This window comes from Anastrepha obliqua, chromosome 1, assembly GCF_027943255.1.
Source record: "Anastrepha obliqua isolate idAnaObli1 chromosome 1, idAnaObli1_1.0, whole genome shotgun sequence".
NCBI classification, from domain to species: Eukaryota; Metazoa; Arthropoda; class Insecta; order Diptera; family Tephritidae; genus Anastrepha; species Anastrepha obliqua.
In genome coordinates this window covers 74,743,765-74,760,376 of record NC_072892.1, presented here as the reverse complement: position 1 = coordinate 74,760,376, position 16,612 = coordinate 74,743,765, and the positions used below count along the sequence as shown (strand labels likewise).

Sequence of the window (16,612 nt, the reverse complement as noted above, 5' to 3'; positions counted from 1 at the left end):
GGAATTTTTTAATCGTCATTTCTTTTATTTCCTTACCAACTTCTTCTGGTGTATCTGGAGCATTCATCCTTCTCAGGGCTGTTTCCGATAGGTTCTACTTTATCAGTATCTTTATTAGGGCTAAAGGTTTTTTCCACATGCTCAGCAAATAGATTCGCTTTAGGCGCTTGTCTTAGACCAGTTTGCCTCGTCAATTTTAATTATTATTGTGTTGAATTGGTCTATTGAAAAATGTAGTCGCCTTATTAGCTGTGAGCCCAGACGGAAATCGGTTGGATGTATTAGCTGTTTATTTTTTCAATTCAATTTCGTTTTACTTTCTGGAGATCTGGTTTGCTGCCAGCGTTTCCGTAGTTCTCGTATCGGAAAGAAATGTTTGAATACTCAGTCGTTAATGTATTGATTTGTTTATTTTTAATGTAAAGCCGTAATTATGTAATCTAATTCACAGGATAAACACGCAATTCGCCGTTCAAATGAGCATTACATTAAGCATGACCATCGTCGTTCACGTGGCGCTCGACAACAGAGCAATCTACTTAACGCCGATAATAGTGATGTGGAGTATGACAACGGTAATACATCACCGCTTTACAGCAATTGGGATCAGGTTTGTGTTGGTGAAATGCATTTAATTGTAAAAATTAAATTTACAAAAATGAAAATAATTAATCTTCCTAATTGTTTTTGATATAACTTATAGGAAATGCACGAACACCTTCTACCATTGAAGAATTACATAATGGAACAGGCAAAATTATCTGGGCACTATGTGTTCGGTGATCCCATCGATTCAGACTCCTATCATTCAGATAGTCAATCTGAACATTCGCTCTCCGGTCATGAACCAGACAACGAAGATTCGGATGGTGGCTCGGACACACATGGCGGTTATTTGGAACATAATTATGGCATGATCGATGACTATGCCAATGTGGATGATAGCGTGTCCTATTACGGATATCAATACCCTCCGTATGATCCTTCAGGACGCGAGGATATGTGGGTGTTTTTTCTTATACAATGATTTTTTTATAACAGAAATTGTCTTAATTTTTTATTTTCAATTGCAGTTCGGACAATGTAGAGGCCGTCCTCGAGGGTATTGGCAGTCAAGGCGCTGAACGTGCCTCCGAATTTACACAAAAACCAAAGCAGCGATATCAAATCTCCTTTTATGATACAGCGCACAGTACAACTGCACAACAGCAGCAGCAATATCAACAAAAACAACAAGCACAGGCCCATCATCAGCCCGCATTGCAATCACAAGCACAAGCACAGAAAAATCAACTTTATTCCAATGCATCATCTCTTGCGCTACAGCACCACCTGCCACTACAACCATCGCTGCCACCACATCAGCACCTTCAACTGGATGCTGAGTCAAAGCAACAGCAATCACAAACGCTACCCTCACCTAATCGACAAATTTCACGCATCGCTCAATTGGGCGGCATCAGCGGTGCTCTTGGTACTGATGGTAATAATGATGGTGTTGTTGGTACTGGGGGTGGTAGTGTACGTCTGCATCATTATGCTAAAGATGAAAATGTTGTTATAGTGGGCGCAGGAACAGTTAATTTGTCGCGTACAAGCAGATTGACACCACCGTCGCTAAAGCCGACAATACAGCAGATATTTCCCCCCAGCGAGTGTGCGCCAACTAATCTAGGCGGTTTGCCCACCATGCTGGTCTGCATGAAGGAATGTGATATTGAGAAATTTGCCGCTGACAATTTGAATTTGCATTCGAAGGGAATTTTTCGTAAAAAGGTGAGAGACGAGTGAAAAAGCAGAGAATTTAATGGGTCAAATAGAAAGGCAACTATATCAAATGCAATGGTTATAAATTATAATGAGTAATTAAATTAAGGTTAAATAAATAAATATTCAAAATATGTATAAAAAAAAAATAAATAATTGGCGCGTACACTTCTGTTAGGTGTTTGGCCGAGCTCCTCCTCCTATTTGTGGTGTGCGTCTTGATATTGTTCCACAAATGGAGGGACCTACAGTTTCAAGCCGACTCCGAACGGCAGATATTTTTATGAGGAGCTTTTTCATGGCAGAAATACACTCGGAGGTTTGCCATTGCCTGCCGAGGGGCGACCCCTATTAGAAAAATGTTTTTTTATTAATTTTGCTTTCACCGAGATTCGAACCAACGACCTCTCTGTGAATTCCGAATGGTAATCACGCACCAACCCATTCGGCTACGGCGGCCGCCAAATATGTATATATATATACTAGCAAACCCGGCCCCCTTCGCTGGGGACACTAAAATAGAATAGATATGGTTTAGAACAGAAAATATATGATTTTCATATTATTTATTTCTTTATTCAAGCGCTTTGGCATAAACAATATTTTTTGTTTTTCTATTTGTTTTTGAGTAAATATAAAATATAAATTGAAAATCAGGAAAAAAGAAGATTGTTTTTAAATTTCAAATCAACGCATATGAATAACTAAGAAACAATCGTCGTTTTTTCCTGATCATCCATGAATTTTTCGTTTCAGTTTATATGTTTTATTAAGCATTGGAGCTTTTTTAACCATTATCCATTTATATTAAAAAAAAAAAACCAAAAAAATTGTTTTTTCCACGAACACATAATTTCATTCGGATTTCACATTAAATTCTCAAATTTCGTAAGAAATTATTCACTGTTCCAAAATCCACTCCAAAAAAATTAACAAACAATTTTTACATGTTGCACTTACGTTTTTTCCTTATGGCATCCAAATCAGAAAGAAATATTGACACATTGTAACTCACACTGTCATATATATATATAATTGGCGCTTTTTGGGTGTTTGACAGAGCTCTTCCTCCTCTATTTCCAGTTTTAAGCCGACTCCGAACGGCAGATATTTTTTATGAGGAGCTTTTTCATGGTAGAAATATACTCGGATTTTTACCATTGCTTGCCGAGGGGCGTCCGCTATTAGAAAAACCTTCTTTATTATTTGATGCTTCATGCACGGAGATTCGAACCTGCGCATTTCCGAATGGCATTCACGCACCAACCCATTCGGCTACGGTGGCCGCCGTAAATATGTATGGTACATACAAAGTGTGTTGAATACGGAATTTCGATACTCTCTAGCTTTTAGTTAGTAGCTTTAGTATACGAGTATACTTATTTATTTGACTTTATTCAATATTAGTTTATTTATCTAATTACACTAATACTAATTACGTATATTTCGTTCGCTGGAGAAACTGTAACAAGCGTCCGCTTGTCCTGGCGGCCAGTAAGTAAGTGAGTGAGTTATGTCTTGAATCAAAGAGTCGCTATTCTGTCGTTCTGTTCGTTTACGTTCCTCGTCACGAATTTTGCCACCCAGTTGTGCCACTACACGAGTATAGAAAAATGCTAAAGTTAAAACTTTACAAACTTTTGCTTATATTTAGGCTGGCTTTTCAAAAACTGCGCACTTCATAAGTCTGCAAGGCATGAGCAGATGATTAGTATACTAAAAGCTTTTAGGGAATTTTGAAGATTTCAAAAACCCAAAAGTACAAATATAAACGTAAAGATTTCAATAATTTATTTCAACCCCTTTGAATCAAAATTAACCAATAATTTTAACAAAATACCTAATCACATGTTTGTGTATTTTTCTTTTATTTTAGTCTTCCGTACGTGATATGCTCAGCTGGACTGCGGAACCCATTAGCCGGCCCATGTTAGCGTTGTCACGTGACAAAGCAGACAAGAAAACTGCCATTGAACTCTTCAAATTGGTGCAAATTTACATGGGCGATCGGAAAGCACGCGCTGGCATGAGTCTCAATTCGGTAGTGATTGATATAATTGTGGCAGCGCTGCCTCAGCAACAGTGAGTTAACAAAACACTAAATGCAAATCTTTAGCCGATAGCTCTGGTAGCTAGTGCTGTAAACATATTGATTCATAATTTTTATTATAATTTGATAAATAAGTAATAATAATAATAATAATAATAATAATAAAAATAAATGCAAATGTAAAATAAATATTATAAAAGTAATAATCAAAGTCAAATTCCACAGACTTCGCGATGAATTATACGTGCAGCTATGCCGTCAGACCACGGAAAACCCAAAGCGTGATTCTCTCATACGTGGCTGGGAGTTGATGGGTATTTGCTTGTCTTTTGTGCCACCATCACCCACTTTTCAGCCAACATTATTAAAGTATATATATGCATATACAAAATGGAAAAGATTATCTTATATTATTCTATTTTTTCTTTTGACATTTCCATAATTTTCTTGTAGTTACATGAATCGCCATCGCGACCCCTCCTTCGCTACATCATTCCCGGAGGTAGGCAAATGGCCCATACACGTACAGATCTCTCACTATGCTACTGTTTGCTGTCGACGTTTGGATCGCATCGGCAGCCATGGTCGTCGGCAGGCAAAGAGGCCCACCGAAGATGAAGTTGAACAGGCGAGGGTGAGTTGACGGCAAAAACTTCTAACATCAGATCTTAAACAAATTTATGTATCGTGCCCACCGCAGTTTGCTTTTGGGTTTGCTATCGTTAGCATGTTTAAGCGCAAGCACGAGGCAAAACACTTGTCAAATCCCATACGTATGTATTGGGTTTGCATGCATTTTAGTATTCAATGATGGCAATATTCTGCATTTTCTTTCCTATCTTTTGATATTGCATTTGAATCGAAGCAAGGAAAGAATATTTTGCGGCTTGGCTATATCGAGATAATTTAATTGGCTGCCGGCTTCTAAAATTTAAATAATTTTCATATGAATCATGATTCAATTATAAAAGGTTATGTAAGTAGGGACAAAGGAGTTTGACACAGTCTTATAAAGGGTTGCATTTAAGAAAGATGGAGAAGGAAAAAACATATATTTATTTTCTTGCAAAAACATTTAAAACTAAGTGATATTACATATATGTGTTTTAAATTAGTTCGTAGTTGTATATTTGCGATTAACTAGATTGCTTTATACAGGGTGCGCCATATTTTATGTCGGTATGTAAACGCTGAATAACTTTGTCATCGATCGAATTCAACATACGAATTCAATACAATTTCAACCATGGATCGCTTTACACCGAAGCAACCGAAATCGACGCTATAAAACCCGAAATGCTTGAGAGGCAGAAAAAAAGTTCGCAGTTTGTGATTGCTAATAAAGGTGCGAAAAATTCTATTTGGGAATCAAGATTAACAACTTCGAAAGGCCGAAAATTTCTAGAAGCCATAAGAGAAAATAAAGGACATTTCATAAGCACCGGAGAGCTCACATACTGGCCTACATATAGGGTTATTCAAAAGGTGCGCTTCAACTTTTTTCCGATAGGGAGGGCGAACGACGCAATATTTTTTATTTTTCGCTTGTCATTTGTAAACTTCATTAGTATACATTTCATCATGGAACGCTACACACTTGAGCAACGATTGCAAATCGTGCAAATTTTTTATGAAAATAATCGTTCTGTTGCTGCTACTTTAAGAGCATTACGGCCATTTTACGGTCCATTTAACAAGCCGTCCCGTTTTGGGGTTATGTGAAGTCATTGGTCTACAGTAACAAGCCGGCGACGATTTGTGAGCTCAGAGCCAATATTGAACACGAAATTGCTGGAATTTCGGCCGATTTATGCAAAAGAGTGGTCGAAAATTGGATTCAACGATAAATGTATATGTTCACATTCGATAATAAAAAAAAAAAAATTAGTTAAAAAAGTCAAACCGTTTGTGTTTTATTCAAAAAAGTTCAAAAGTTGAAGCGCTCTTACTGAAAAACCTTTTATATCAAAAAAACAACCAGATTTAATTGATTTATGTATTGGTACTCCTAATAACAATTCTTGGAACTCTGCAGCAACAAACTTTTACATTACTATATAATAATAAAATAGACTGGAATTATTTTCGACAAAGTGTGGAAGCATAATTGACTGTAAACATTTCAATAAAAACGGAAAACGAAATTGACTCAGCAATAGCTTTTTTCAACGATTCCATCATCAAAGCCCTAACCCTTTCGACACCAACTATAAAAATTCAACAAAAAGAATCTATTCCAAAACATATCAAACAAAAAATACAACAAAAAAAAGAAACTCCGTAAAAAGTGGCAAACTACTAAACATCCCGAAGATAACGCAAAACTTAACAAATCGACAACTGAATTAAAAACATTATTAAAACAACACCAAGATAAAAAGCTTCTTGAGAATTACATACATAACTTGGGGACCACGGCAGTTAACAATTATTCTCTATAGAAAGCAACTAAAATCTTAGTCAAAGCAGTTCCACATAAGCCTCCCATCAAAACACAACACGGAACTTGGGCAAAGACCAATAAAGAGAAGGCAAACACACTAGCTGAACACTTTCAAACAATATTCTCAAACGAAAAAGACAATCAGCACATTGAACAAAAAGTAAGGGAGAATGGGGTGTTGTGAGACGGGTTTTGGTTTTGGACCCGTATTATTCAAAATCTTAATATTCTGCATATGTCAACGATGGAATCTTTAGTCAATGAATACTGGAAGCTATTGGTATGACCTATTTAACAAAACTACAATTTTCCTTAAAATTAAAATTGTATATAATAATATAAAATATAATACAAAATACAAAAATGTGGGGAGTTGTGAGACACCATGGTTTAAATCAATAAAAATGACTTATTTTAGTTGTTAGTTCTTTATTAAGATGAAAAATAAAAAAGAAAAGACAATTGTTATAAAAAAGTGTATAAAAAATGCAATGCCATCAATCTGATGATTCGCAGCGAGAACATGTATACTTGACTCACTCACATACCTATGACGCGGCATGATAAATGAGAAATCTACGAAAAAGCGGAAAAATAATAAAAACTCAAATTTAACCAAAAATTTCATGATATATATACAAACAATGCATGAATATTGCGAGGTACTTATGAAAGATGCGTTAAAACGTCGAAAAAAACGGTGTCTCACAACTCCCCACATTTGATGTCTTACAACTCCCCAAATCGTTTTTTTTTATAAATGGCCGCGTAGTCAGAAACACATCGAACGTTCATGCCCAAGTGAACGTGTAAATTCAAAGCTAATAGGGCAATTAATAATTTGTATATATTAACATTTGCAATTTGCTTCAACAACTGATCGAATGTATCGCAAAACAAATGATGAAAAAAACTTACCGAGAAATTCCAAAACACAGTAACTGGAGAGACGCGTCGAGTGCGTGTAAATATGACCAATGCTAGCTGAAAAGTGAGATCGCATCGAGAACACTTGTTGACACTTAAAATCAAAAGTAAACAAATGAATAATGCCGAAAGGTAACAATGTCTCACAACTCCCTGTGTCTCACAACTCCCCATTTTCCCCTACGAGTAACCCAGAAAAGAAAATGAAAATGACAACCTCAGGGCTACGATCTAATAAATGGCAAAATACTAAAAGAACTTCCTGATGTACATATATATGACAAATATTCAACATAGACACATATAGGCACAATGCTTCCCACGCCTCTGGAGAGTTGCACAAATAACGGCAATCCCCAAACCAGGTAAAAATGCATCAGAAACGACATCATATCGCCGAATTAGTCTCTTGCCCATTCGTTCAAAAGGGTTTAAAAAAATATTCTTTGCCAGATTAGACAAAATTCTTATAGAAAAAAATATTAGAGCAAGCCATCAATTTGGATTTAGACGACAGCATTCAACTGTGCAATAAGTCCACAGGGTTATAAACAAAATACTAAATGATATGGATAATAAAAGGTATTGCATAGCTGTCTACCTGGAAATTGTAAAAGCTTTTGACAGGGTGTGGCATACAGGACTACTGCTTAAGCTCAGTAAAATATTACCACGGAATCACTTCACCATTCTCAAAAGTTACCTGGAAAATTGATATTTTTTATAAAGTTTGAAGACGAAGTAAAACGGTACAAGTAATATATACAAACAGAAAGCCTAAAAAAGACAAACTAACAATAAAAAACAATGAAATAAAAATCCTTCCTAATAAAAAGTACCTTGGCATAACTATAGATGAAAAACTAAATTGGAAACGATATACGGAAAACAAACGAAATGAAATCAAAAACAAGTTCAGACAACTATACTGACTGTTGGCTAAAAATTCAAAACTAAGCCTTAACAACAAAGTAATGATATATAAATCTATAATCTCACCCATTTGGAAATATAGCATAGAAATCTGGGGCACAGCAGAAAATCCAATATCAAAATAATTCAAAGGACCCAATCTAAAATACTTCGAACAATAACAAAAGCAGGCTGGTATATACCAAACGACGTGATCCACAGCGACTCAATATCGACACAATAGATGACACAATTAGAAAATACAGCATCAAGCATATACAACGACTAACAAATCATTGAAGTGAACAAATGCGCAAACTATCACAATCGGAGAAAGTGGGGAAACGAAGATTAAAACGATTAACTCCAACAGAACTCACAATACGAGGTGTGTTTAAAAAAGTATCGCGAATTTAGTGTTTTTTCAAAATTAATTAATTTATTCATTAATATCTATTTTGTCCCCTTCAAAGTAATCCCCATGAGATATTATGCACTTTTTTTCAATCTTTGAAGCACTTCAAAAAATCATTTTTTTATCTTGTTGAGCTCCTCCTTCGATACCGTCTTTATCTCGTCAATCGTATCGTAGCGTCGTCCTTTCATGGGCCTCTTCAGTTTTGGGAACAAGAAAAAGTCACAGGGGGCCAGATCTGGGGAATACGGTGGCTATGGCATCATTAGTGTTGTTGGCCAAAATGTTGCGCACAAGCAACGATGTATGAGCAGGGGCGTTATCGTGATGTAAGAGCCAATTTTTGTTCTTCCACCAATCCGGGCGTTTCTGACGGATTGCTTCTCGCAAATTGCGCACAACTTGCAGGTAATATTCCTTATTGACCGTTTTACCCTGTGGCAAGAACTCATGATGCACAACGCCTCTGCAATCGAAGAAAACGGTAAGCAAAACTTTTACATTCGACCGAACTTGGCGCGCTTTTTTCGGTCTTGGTTCGTGCGGCAGCTTCCATTGAGATGATTGATTCGTCACCAGTTATGACCCTCTGGAGCAAATTTGGTCGTCGCGGACAGAGTCCAACATCTCATTAGCAATGTTCATGCGATGCTGCTTTTGGCCGAAATTGAGCAGTTTTGGTACGAATTTTACGGCGACCCGTCTCATGCCCAAATCATTGAAAAAAATCGAATGACACGAGCCAATCGATATGTCTAGGTCCTCAGCAACTTCTCTAACGGTGATTCGACAATTTCCCAATACCACTTTCTTCACTTCATCAATTTTTTCGTCTGCTTTTGAAGTGCTCGGGCGTCCGGCCCGCTTTTCGTCGTTCACATCTTCTCGGCCTTCTGAGAACATTTTGTACCACCGGTAAACGTTGCTTTTGTCCAAAGTAGCTTCTCCGTATGACACAGTCCACATTCGGAATGCATCCGCGCAGTTCTTTGATCCATCTTTTTGAGTAGGTAAAAATCGTAGTCGAACCGAAACACGGGCAAGCAAAGCAGATGTCAAGAATTAACTGATTATTCAAAATGGCCGAACTCGTCGGCATGAGTGAGAGACATGAGTACCAACATATCGCCACAAAAAAATCGAAATTCTAATATACGTAACCTGCGAATATTCAAAATTCGCGATACGTTTTGAACACACCTCGTATAACAAAAGAAGAAGAAAAAAACAATAATAATAATTATAACACTTAAAAAATAATATAATCTAGGATAATATCAAGCAAAATTGGATGTTTATCTAGCATTGGTAAAGAACAAAGAATTCCAATACTAGATACTTAAAAAAAAATTACTTATTCTTTAAATTTAATTTAAAAAGGGAAATAATAAAAAAAAGCATAAAGTGGACACATGGTCGATATTGTATTCAAAAAATAGTTTTAATAAATTGTAAATAACCAAACCAAATGAAAATACCTCACTTATACAATGTTTTCATACCGGCATAAAATATGGCGCACCTTGTAGAAGGGATGTTCGACAAGCCTGTTGTTAGATTTGAGACTAGCTGAAATTCGACAAAACTCATGACATAGTAGTTGTCGGGATCAGTTAGTTTATAAAGGAGTGTTTTTATTATATTGTAATAATGTAATTGTTCGTGAACCGACTGACAATAGTGGTAACACCGCGCGTATGAGATACTAAAAAAAAACATGGATTCGCCTTGACACCAAAAGACAAGACTAAAGTCGCCAGAAAGTACGAGCTGCCTAATCTAGAAATTACGATAATTATTAAGTACATGTATGCAAGCAGAGGTGCTGCGCATAGGGTATCCAGTCTTAAGTTAAGCGTGTAAACGAATAGTGAGACATTTTATTTGGATAAAAACGTAACTAATTCGTAACAATTGGTGTCAGAAGTGGGCTTGTTGAATAAAGTCCCATAGAACGGGATCCTAAAAATAAAAATTGCAAAGCTGAGTGAACTTAATATTCAGCAACTTCAGAATTGGAATAGCGTGGCATGTTAACTTCAGGAAATAAAGCAGAGTTGCAAGTACAGCTACGTGAGGATATGGAGGCAGGGCGTCGATGTAGACGAGTATATGTTCCAGCTAGAAGCTGAGGAATCATCGACTAAAATGGAAGAGAAGGCAGAGAATCTAGGACCAACACCAGGAGTAGATATTATGTGATTATGGCAGCTATATGTCAAATGCCATTGCAAATGTCATCGGAATTGTCACAGCGGTGACATTGCCGATATTTAAGCTCTGAAGTACTGCAAACAAAGTTGCTGCATAGGTTGTCTCGCTCAAGAGTTCGGCCGCTGAAGTACTGCAGGCAGTTCCAGAAGACGATTGGGTTAACTATGAGAGTCTGATTGCAGCTATAGAATAGAGAGACGTTACTGGAGTGACCACAGCCAACAAATGTTCCAAATGGAACAGACGAATCGCTGAGGATAAATGAGACATGGCAGGAATACGTGACAGAGATTGAGTCTTTAGCGCATTTGGCGTATGGAAAAGAAACAACAGATTTCGTGGAAAAGATGAAATGCCAAGCATTCATATGAGTTATACAGACCCGGGCACTAAACGGACTGCATACTCAACACCGTAGCAGACGTTTGCTGAAACAGTGTATTTTGCACTGACACAGGAAACAAGACCTTTTTTGAGCAAGCTAGTGCACAAAGTCCATCGGGTTCGGGCAGTAATGTGTTGCAATACAACTATAAGACGCAAGCAACCGAAGACGAACTCAGGTGGGATGAAGCGAATCGCTGATACTGGCAATGACGCTCCCGATACACAGCAGTCGTTAAAATAAAATCCAATAAATCAAATGTCGAGTTCCACTAAAAAAACGCGAAAACCCAAATTAGATAATCTAAGATATGCAGCAAAGGGAAGTAATTTAACCATCAATAAGCCCGTGAAGCTCACCGGTTGTGCTGGTTATAAAGAAAGATGAAATCGATCGATTTTGTGTGGATTACAGAAAGCTGAATGAAGTCAAGAAAAAGGACAGTTACCCTTCATCGCGGATAGATGACACTCTTGACACTTTACCCGGTGCGAAATGGGTATGAAAAAGTGAAAACATACAATAGCAGAGTCCTCGGAAAGCCAGAGATAAATTACTGCATGACCAGATGAGAACTGTTAGCTGTGGTTGAGTGCATAAAACATTTACACAAATTCCAGTACGGACAACGATTACAGTTAAAAACAGACCATATAGCATTGAGATGGTTACTCAAGTTCAAGCATTTGGAAGGGCAAATCGCATGGTTGATGGAAAGACTGCAAAATGACGGCTTCTAGATCGAGCATTGCAAAAGAGAACAACATGGAAAGGCTGATGCACTATTTCGGCGACCTTGTGTTATAAAGTATAAGCATTGTTTAAAGTCGACAGATCTGAAGGGATAGTTGATATCAGACTAATTCACTTGCAACCCAATGATGAGTGGGAACCAAGTGCTATAAGAAGAAATCAATTGAATGATGTTGATCTTGAAAATATCATGGAAGCGAAAGACCCTGGAGAGAGGCCACCTAAAACGGAAATGGCGATAGAAAGTCCTGTGCTAACGAAATAGGCACAAACGCATCCGAATGTTCCTATTGGCCTATCGCTCAGCTGTACATGCAACTTGTGGGCAATCGGCTGATTGGAGGTGATTAAAAAATTGAATGATGTATCGTATACAGCAAAGCAAAACTGCACAAGGGAAAGTCAAATTAGTTCACCTGGAGAGACTGGCTCCATTTGGATCGAAGAACTTAGTGTCTAATCGGGACGATCAGAATTAAGCGGAGTGTATTGTGACAAAATCGACTGGAAATTATAGCAATACCGCACAAATGAGATACTAAAACAAAAATATAAATTCGCCTTGACACCAGATGGCGAAGCAGAAGTCGCCAGAAAACACAAGTTGCCAAATTTAGAAATTACTATAATAACACAGGCCTGCGAAATTTAACTTTCTTGACTTGTTTCTTGTAGTTTTTTATGCGCTGAAAATGAATCTGACCTTCAAAATGCTCCATCACGTCAGGATTTTTGGTAAATGAAGCCTAAAAGGTCAAAAAATGGCCATTTTAGCCATTTTTGATAATTTTTTTTGGGATAGAAATTTTTTTTTTTTTCAATTTTCGACGAAGAGGTCGCATAGTACAACTCTTTAGCTTTAAAACCCATTTTTTAAAATTATTGTACGATTTTTTAAAAAAAAGTTATGACATTTTGAAATTAACAGTTTCAGTTACGTATACGTTGGGTATAACGTCTATTGCTACACGTTCGTAACAATATTAAAAAAAAACCTAGCTAGTAAACAAAAGAGGCTATATGTATGCAGGTTTGCGAGTATATTTTTTACGTCTTCCACTAAATATTTAAGAAATTTCGTAAAAATTAAAAACAATTTATTTACTAATATTCCAACATAACACTAATTGGAGTATATGTATGTAAGGTGACCGAGGTTTTATTTGCAGAAACTGAAAACCCAAAAGTGAAAAAGTTTAATCAGGATTTTTACAAATGCCTGATCTGGTCTTACATGTATGACAATTCACAAACTGGTACTTCCTACAGCAGCTTCAAATGGTCGATTATTACTAGAATAAGACACGATCGACCTAAATAATTAATTTTAAGGTGCAAAATAATTCGTTTTTAGACAAACGATTTTCAATGCATGCTAACAAGGCGATTCGTTAAAATGGAAACAGTGTTGCCGACATTATAATTTGCATCAAAAGCTTATTTTTTTTATACGAGGGGTGCCTTTTATATTTCGGGATTAGAGAACAAAAACAAATTTTAATCATCGAAAATCACTTTATTGTTTTTCAAAATGGAAGAAGATCTATACACTTTTGCATGCGTTTGAACCAATTGTCGAAGCACTTTTGCCACTCTGAATGAGGTACCTCCAAAACATGCATTCAGGTGTCTAAAAACGTTGACCTCTCAGTTTGTTTTTTACGTACGGGAATAAAAAGAAGTCATTCGGTGCCAAGTCAGGACTATACGGCGGATGATGACCCATTAATTCGATGTTTTGGGTGCTCAAAAATGTAGTTGTTTGAGCCGATGTGTGAGAGCTCGCATTGTCCTGATGAAGAGTGATCCGTCTTTGGCGATTGGTTTTCCTAATTTCTTGGAAGACAACTGGCAAACAAATGGTTGTGTACCACTCAGAATTTACTATTCTGCGTTGTTCTAGTGGTAGGGTTGCGACATGTCCAGTTTTTCCGAAAAAAACAGGCGACCATTTGCTTGGAAGTGCTTCGTGCGCGAACAACTTTTGTTGGATTTGGCTCATTTTGAAACACCCATACAGTCGACTGCTGTTTACTTTCGGGCTCATACGCGTAAATCCATGATTCATCACCTGTCACGATGTCATAGACGTGTTTCGAAGCCCCGCGATCGTATTTTTTGAGCATTTCCTTCGACCAATCGACACGAGCCTTTTTTTGAGCGATTGACAATTTGTGTGGGATCCAACGCGAACAAATTTTTTTGACAGTCAAATGTTTATGCAATATTGAATGTATGCTGGTCCCACTAATGCCTAAGATTGTCTCAATCTCACGATAGGTCACATGACGATCTTGCAATATCAGTTCGCGCACAGCATCAATGGTTTTCGGAACAACAACTGATTTTGGACGACCTTCACGAAATTCGTCTTGGAGTGAACTACGACCATGATTGAATTCACCATACCATCGATAAACACTGGTCCTTGATGGAGCTTCATCGCCAAAAAATGAATTAAGTTCATCCATGCAGTGTTGTCGAAAGTTGTAAAAAATAATCGCACGAAAATGTTCACGATTTAATTCCATTTTTGGACTGAGATGAATCTTTTAAGTTACTGTAAACAACGCAAATAGCGCTGGTATTTCAAAACGTTCTGAGTACGTAAAAGCCAAAAAATGTCAAAATTTGCGATACAGCTGTCAGTTGCCAGATTGCCAAATACCGAAATATAAAAGGCACCCCTCGTATTAGTTTGTTTACAAAACATGTACGTATATTTGTAAAGGAGCAAGATATATTCAAATTAGGAAACCTACTTACTTACCTAACCTTGATTGATTGAATCATGCATAAGAATGAACCAAACAAATTACAGTTTAAATATAATTTCCAATTTTCCAACACGCAGTGGAAACAGTTGACAACTCTCCCAACCCCAAAACCTGCAGACCCAAGGTGGAGACGTATTAATACTTGAACATTACATTAATAATTAATTTCTCCTTCAGAATCAGATTCTACGCGTTAGCATGTTTGGCAATACCATCGCTGAGGTAATGGACTTGCAAAAGGATAAGTTCCCATTCCGTAAATTGCCATGGATACAAACCACATTATCAGAACATGTAAGTGGTAATTTTTAAGATATATTTGCATATTTAAATTTAAAACTATATTTAAATTTAAAAATGTTGTATTTTAATTTTAGGTTTTGCTTTTGAATGGCAAACAAACGGAGGGAATTTTCCGAGTCTCTGCCGATGTGGATGAGGTCCACTGCTTGAAGAGCCGTTTAGATCGGTGGGAAGTTCCTGATTATAAAAATAGCTTGGGTAAGTTCAGGAAGAAATTTGAAGCTTAATAATAAAGGTAAGGGTAATATGGATTAGCGGATTAAGGTTTAGAATGAGGCTCGAGCACAAAGTGTATAGTTAACTAAATACTAACAGAAATGTGATCGCCATATATTAGAAACTATTTGCCCAATTTGATTCTAGCAAACTGTATTGCGTGGGTGTATAATACATAAATATAATGCATACAATATATTCAATAATATATAGCTATAAAGGCTTCGATTCATACCTGTGCAAATTGTGGAGGTAATCGGCTCCAAATCAGCCGATTTTGTCTTGACAATTATTAGACCGCCCATACTTATTTTCCTTTGAGTGTGTGCTAAATATTGCCCAAATATTTCCAATAAGGTTGACATCAGGCCAATCTAACATATCAATCCCATTTTGCCGTTTACATACAAAACATAAACGTTTCCCAAACATAGACTTTAACTGCATGCTCACAGTTCGTTGAAGTTGTCGATTTTCAGCAGTGTACCAGGATCGTCGCATGAAACTATTCGAAAGTGAACAGGTTCGAATCACCGTGCATGAAATACCAAATGATAGACAAAGTAGTTTCTAATACCGGCTGCAGACAATAGCAACTCTCCAAGTGTATTTCTGCCATGAAAAAGGTCCTGATAAATAAACCAACCGTTCGAAGTTGGCATAACCCTGCAGGCCTTTCGCATACCACAAATAGGAGGAGGAACTTGGCCAAATACCAATTAAAGGGTGTGCTTCGGAATTTCAGGTCTTCTGTACGTAAATTTCCTCGAATCGTAAAAACTGCTTCAGCTTCTCGCAACGATAAGTTCGGCTTTTTTGCAAACAAATGAATAATCTTCTGTTCTTGCTTTGGAGAGGTACCCTGTTTTGGGCCTCGTCCGGGGAAGTCTTCAACGTTTTTAACTTCGGTATGCATCGATTTATTATGAACGTCCTCGACATCTTCAAATATTATGCTGTAGATGATGTCACATTTTCGGACCTTTAGGGTGTGGACATAGGTGTTTTCATACACGGAACTCATAAAAACAACGTACGCACAACATTTGTAGAGATCAAAATGGAATTGAAGGCACGAAGATAATGATGGGGATAGAGGTCATGGTAGTAATGAATATAAAAAGTGACACCTAGCGGTCAATAGTGAATAATTCCTTGACGGTACCTTTTTTCATGTCATTTTTGGTATTAGTAACGTACGGCAGTGTACAATTTCACACGATAGAACAACGATTTGAACTTATTGAAACTTTGTGTGAAAATGGACAACATATCGCAAAATTCGAGATTTGTTTAGTAGAAATAACAGTTTGAATGAGTCGACAATTCAAAGGTTGATGAAAAAGGTAAGAAACTAGTTCTGTCGAGGGGAGAATAGAAAAAGGACTGGCAGACCAAAAACTGGACGTTCTGTTGAGAATATTGCTGCTATAGGGCAAAGTGTTGTTGA

At 37.1% G+C, this 16,612-nt stretch overlaps 1 protein-coding gene across 3 annotated transcripts in view; it reads left to right on the top strand.

The window, feature by feature from the left end:
* LOC129244366 (filaggrin-2) overlaps positions 1 to 16,612 on the top strand; it is a 72,084-nt gene that overhangs the window by 50,866 nt on the left and 4,606 nt on the right. For all 3 annotated transcript variants that reach the window (XM_054881999.1, XM_054881988.1, XM_054881993.1), the window contains 8 exons: positions 452 to 610; positions 704 to 1,002; positions 1,074 to 1,776; positions 3,644 to 3,849; positions 4,043 to 4,186; positions 4,271 to 4,451; positions 14,821 to 14,937; positions 15,021 to 15,144. In XM_054881999.1, coding sequence (XP_054737974.1) covers positions 452 to 610; positions 704 to 1,002; positions 1,074 to 1,776; positions 3,644 to 3,849; positions 4,043 to 4,186; positions 4,271 to 4,451; positions 14,821 to 14,937; positions 15,021 to 15,144 — 1,933 coding nt within the window. The remainder of the gene's footprint in view (positions 1 to 451; positions 611 to 703; positions 1,003 to 1,073; positions 1,777 to 3,643; positions 3,850 to 4,042; positions 4,187 to 4,270; positions 4,452 to 14,820; positions 14,938 to 15,020; positions 15,145 to 16,612) is intronic.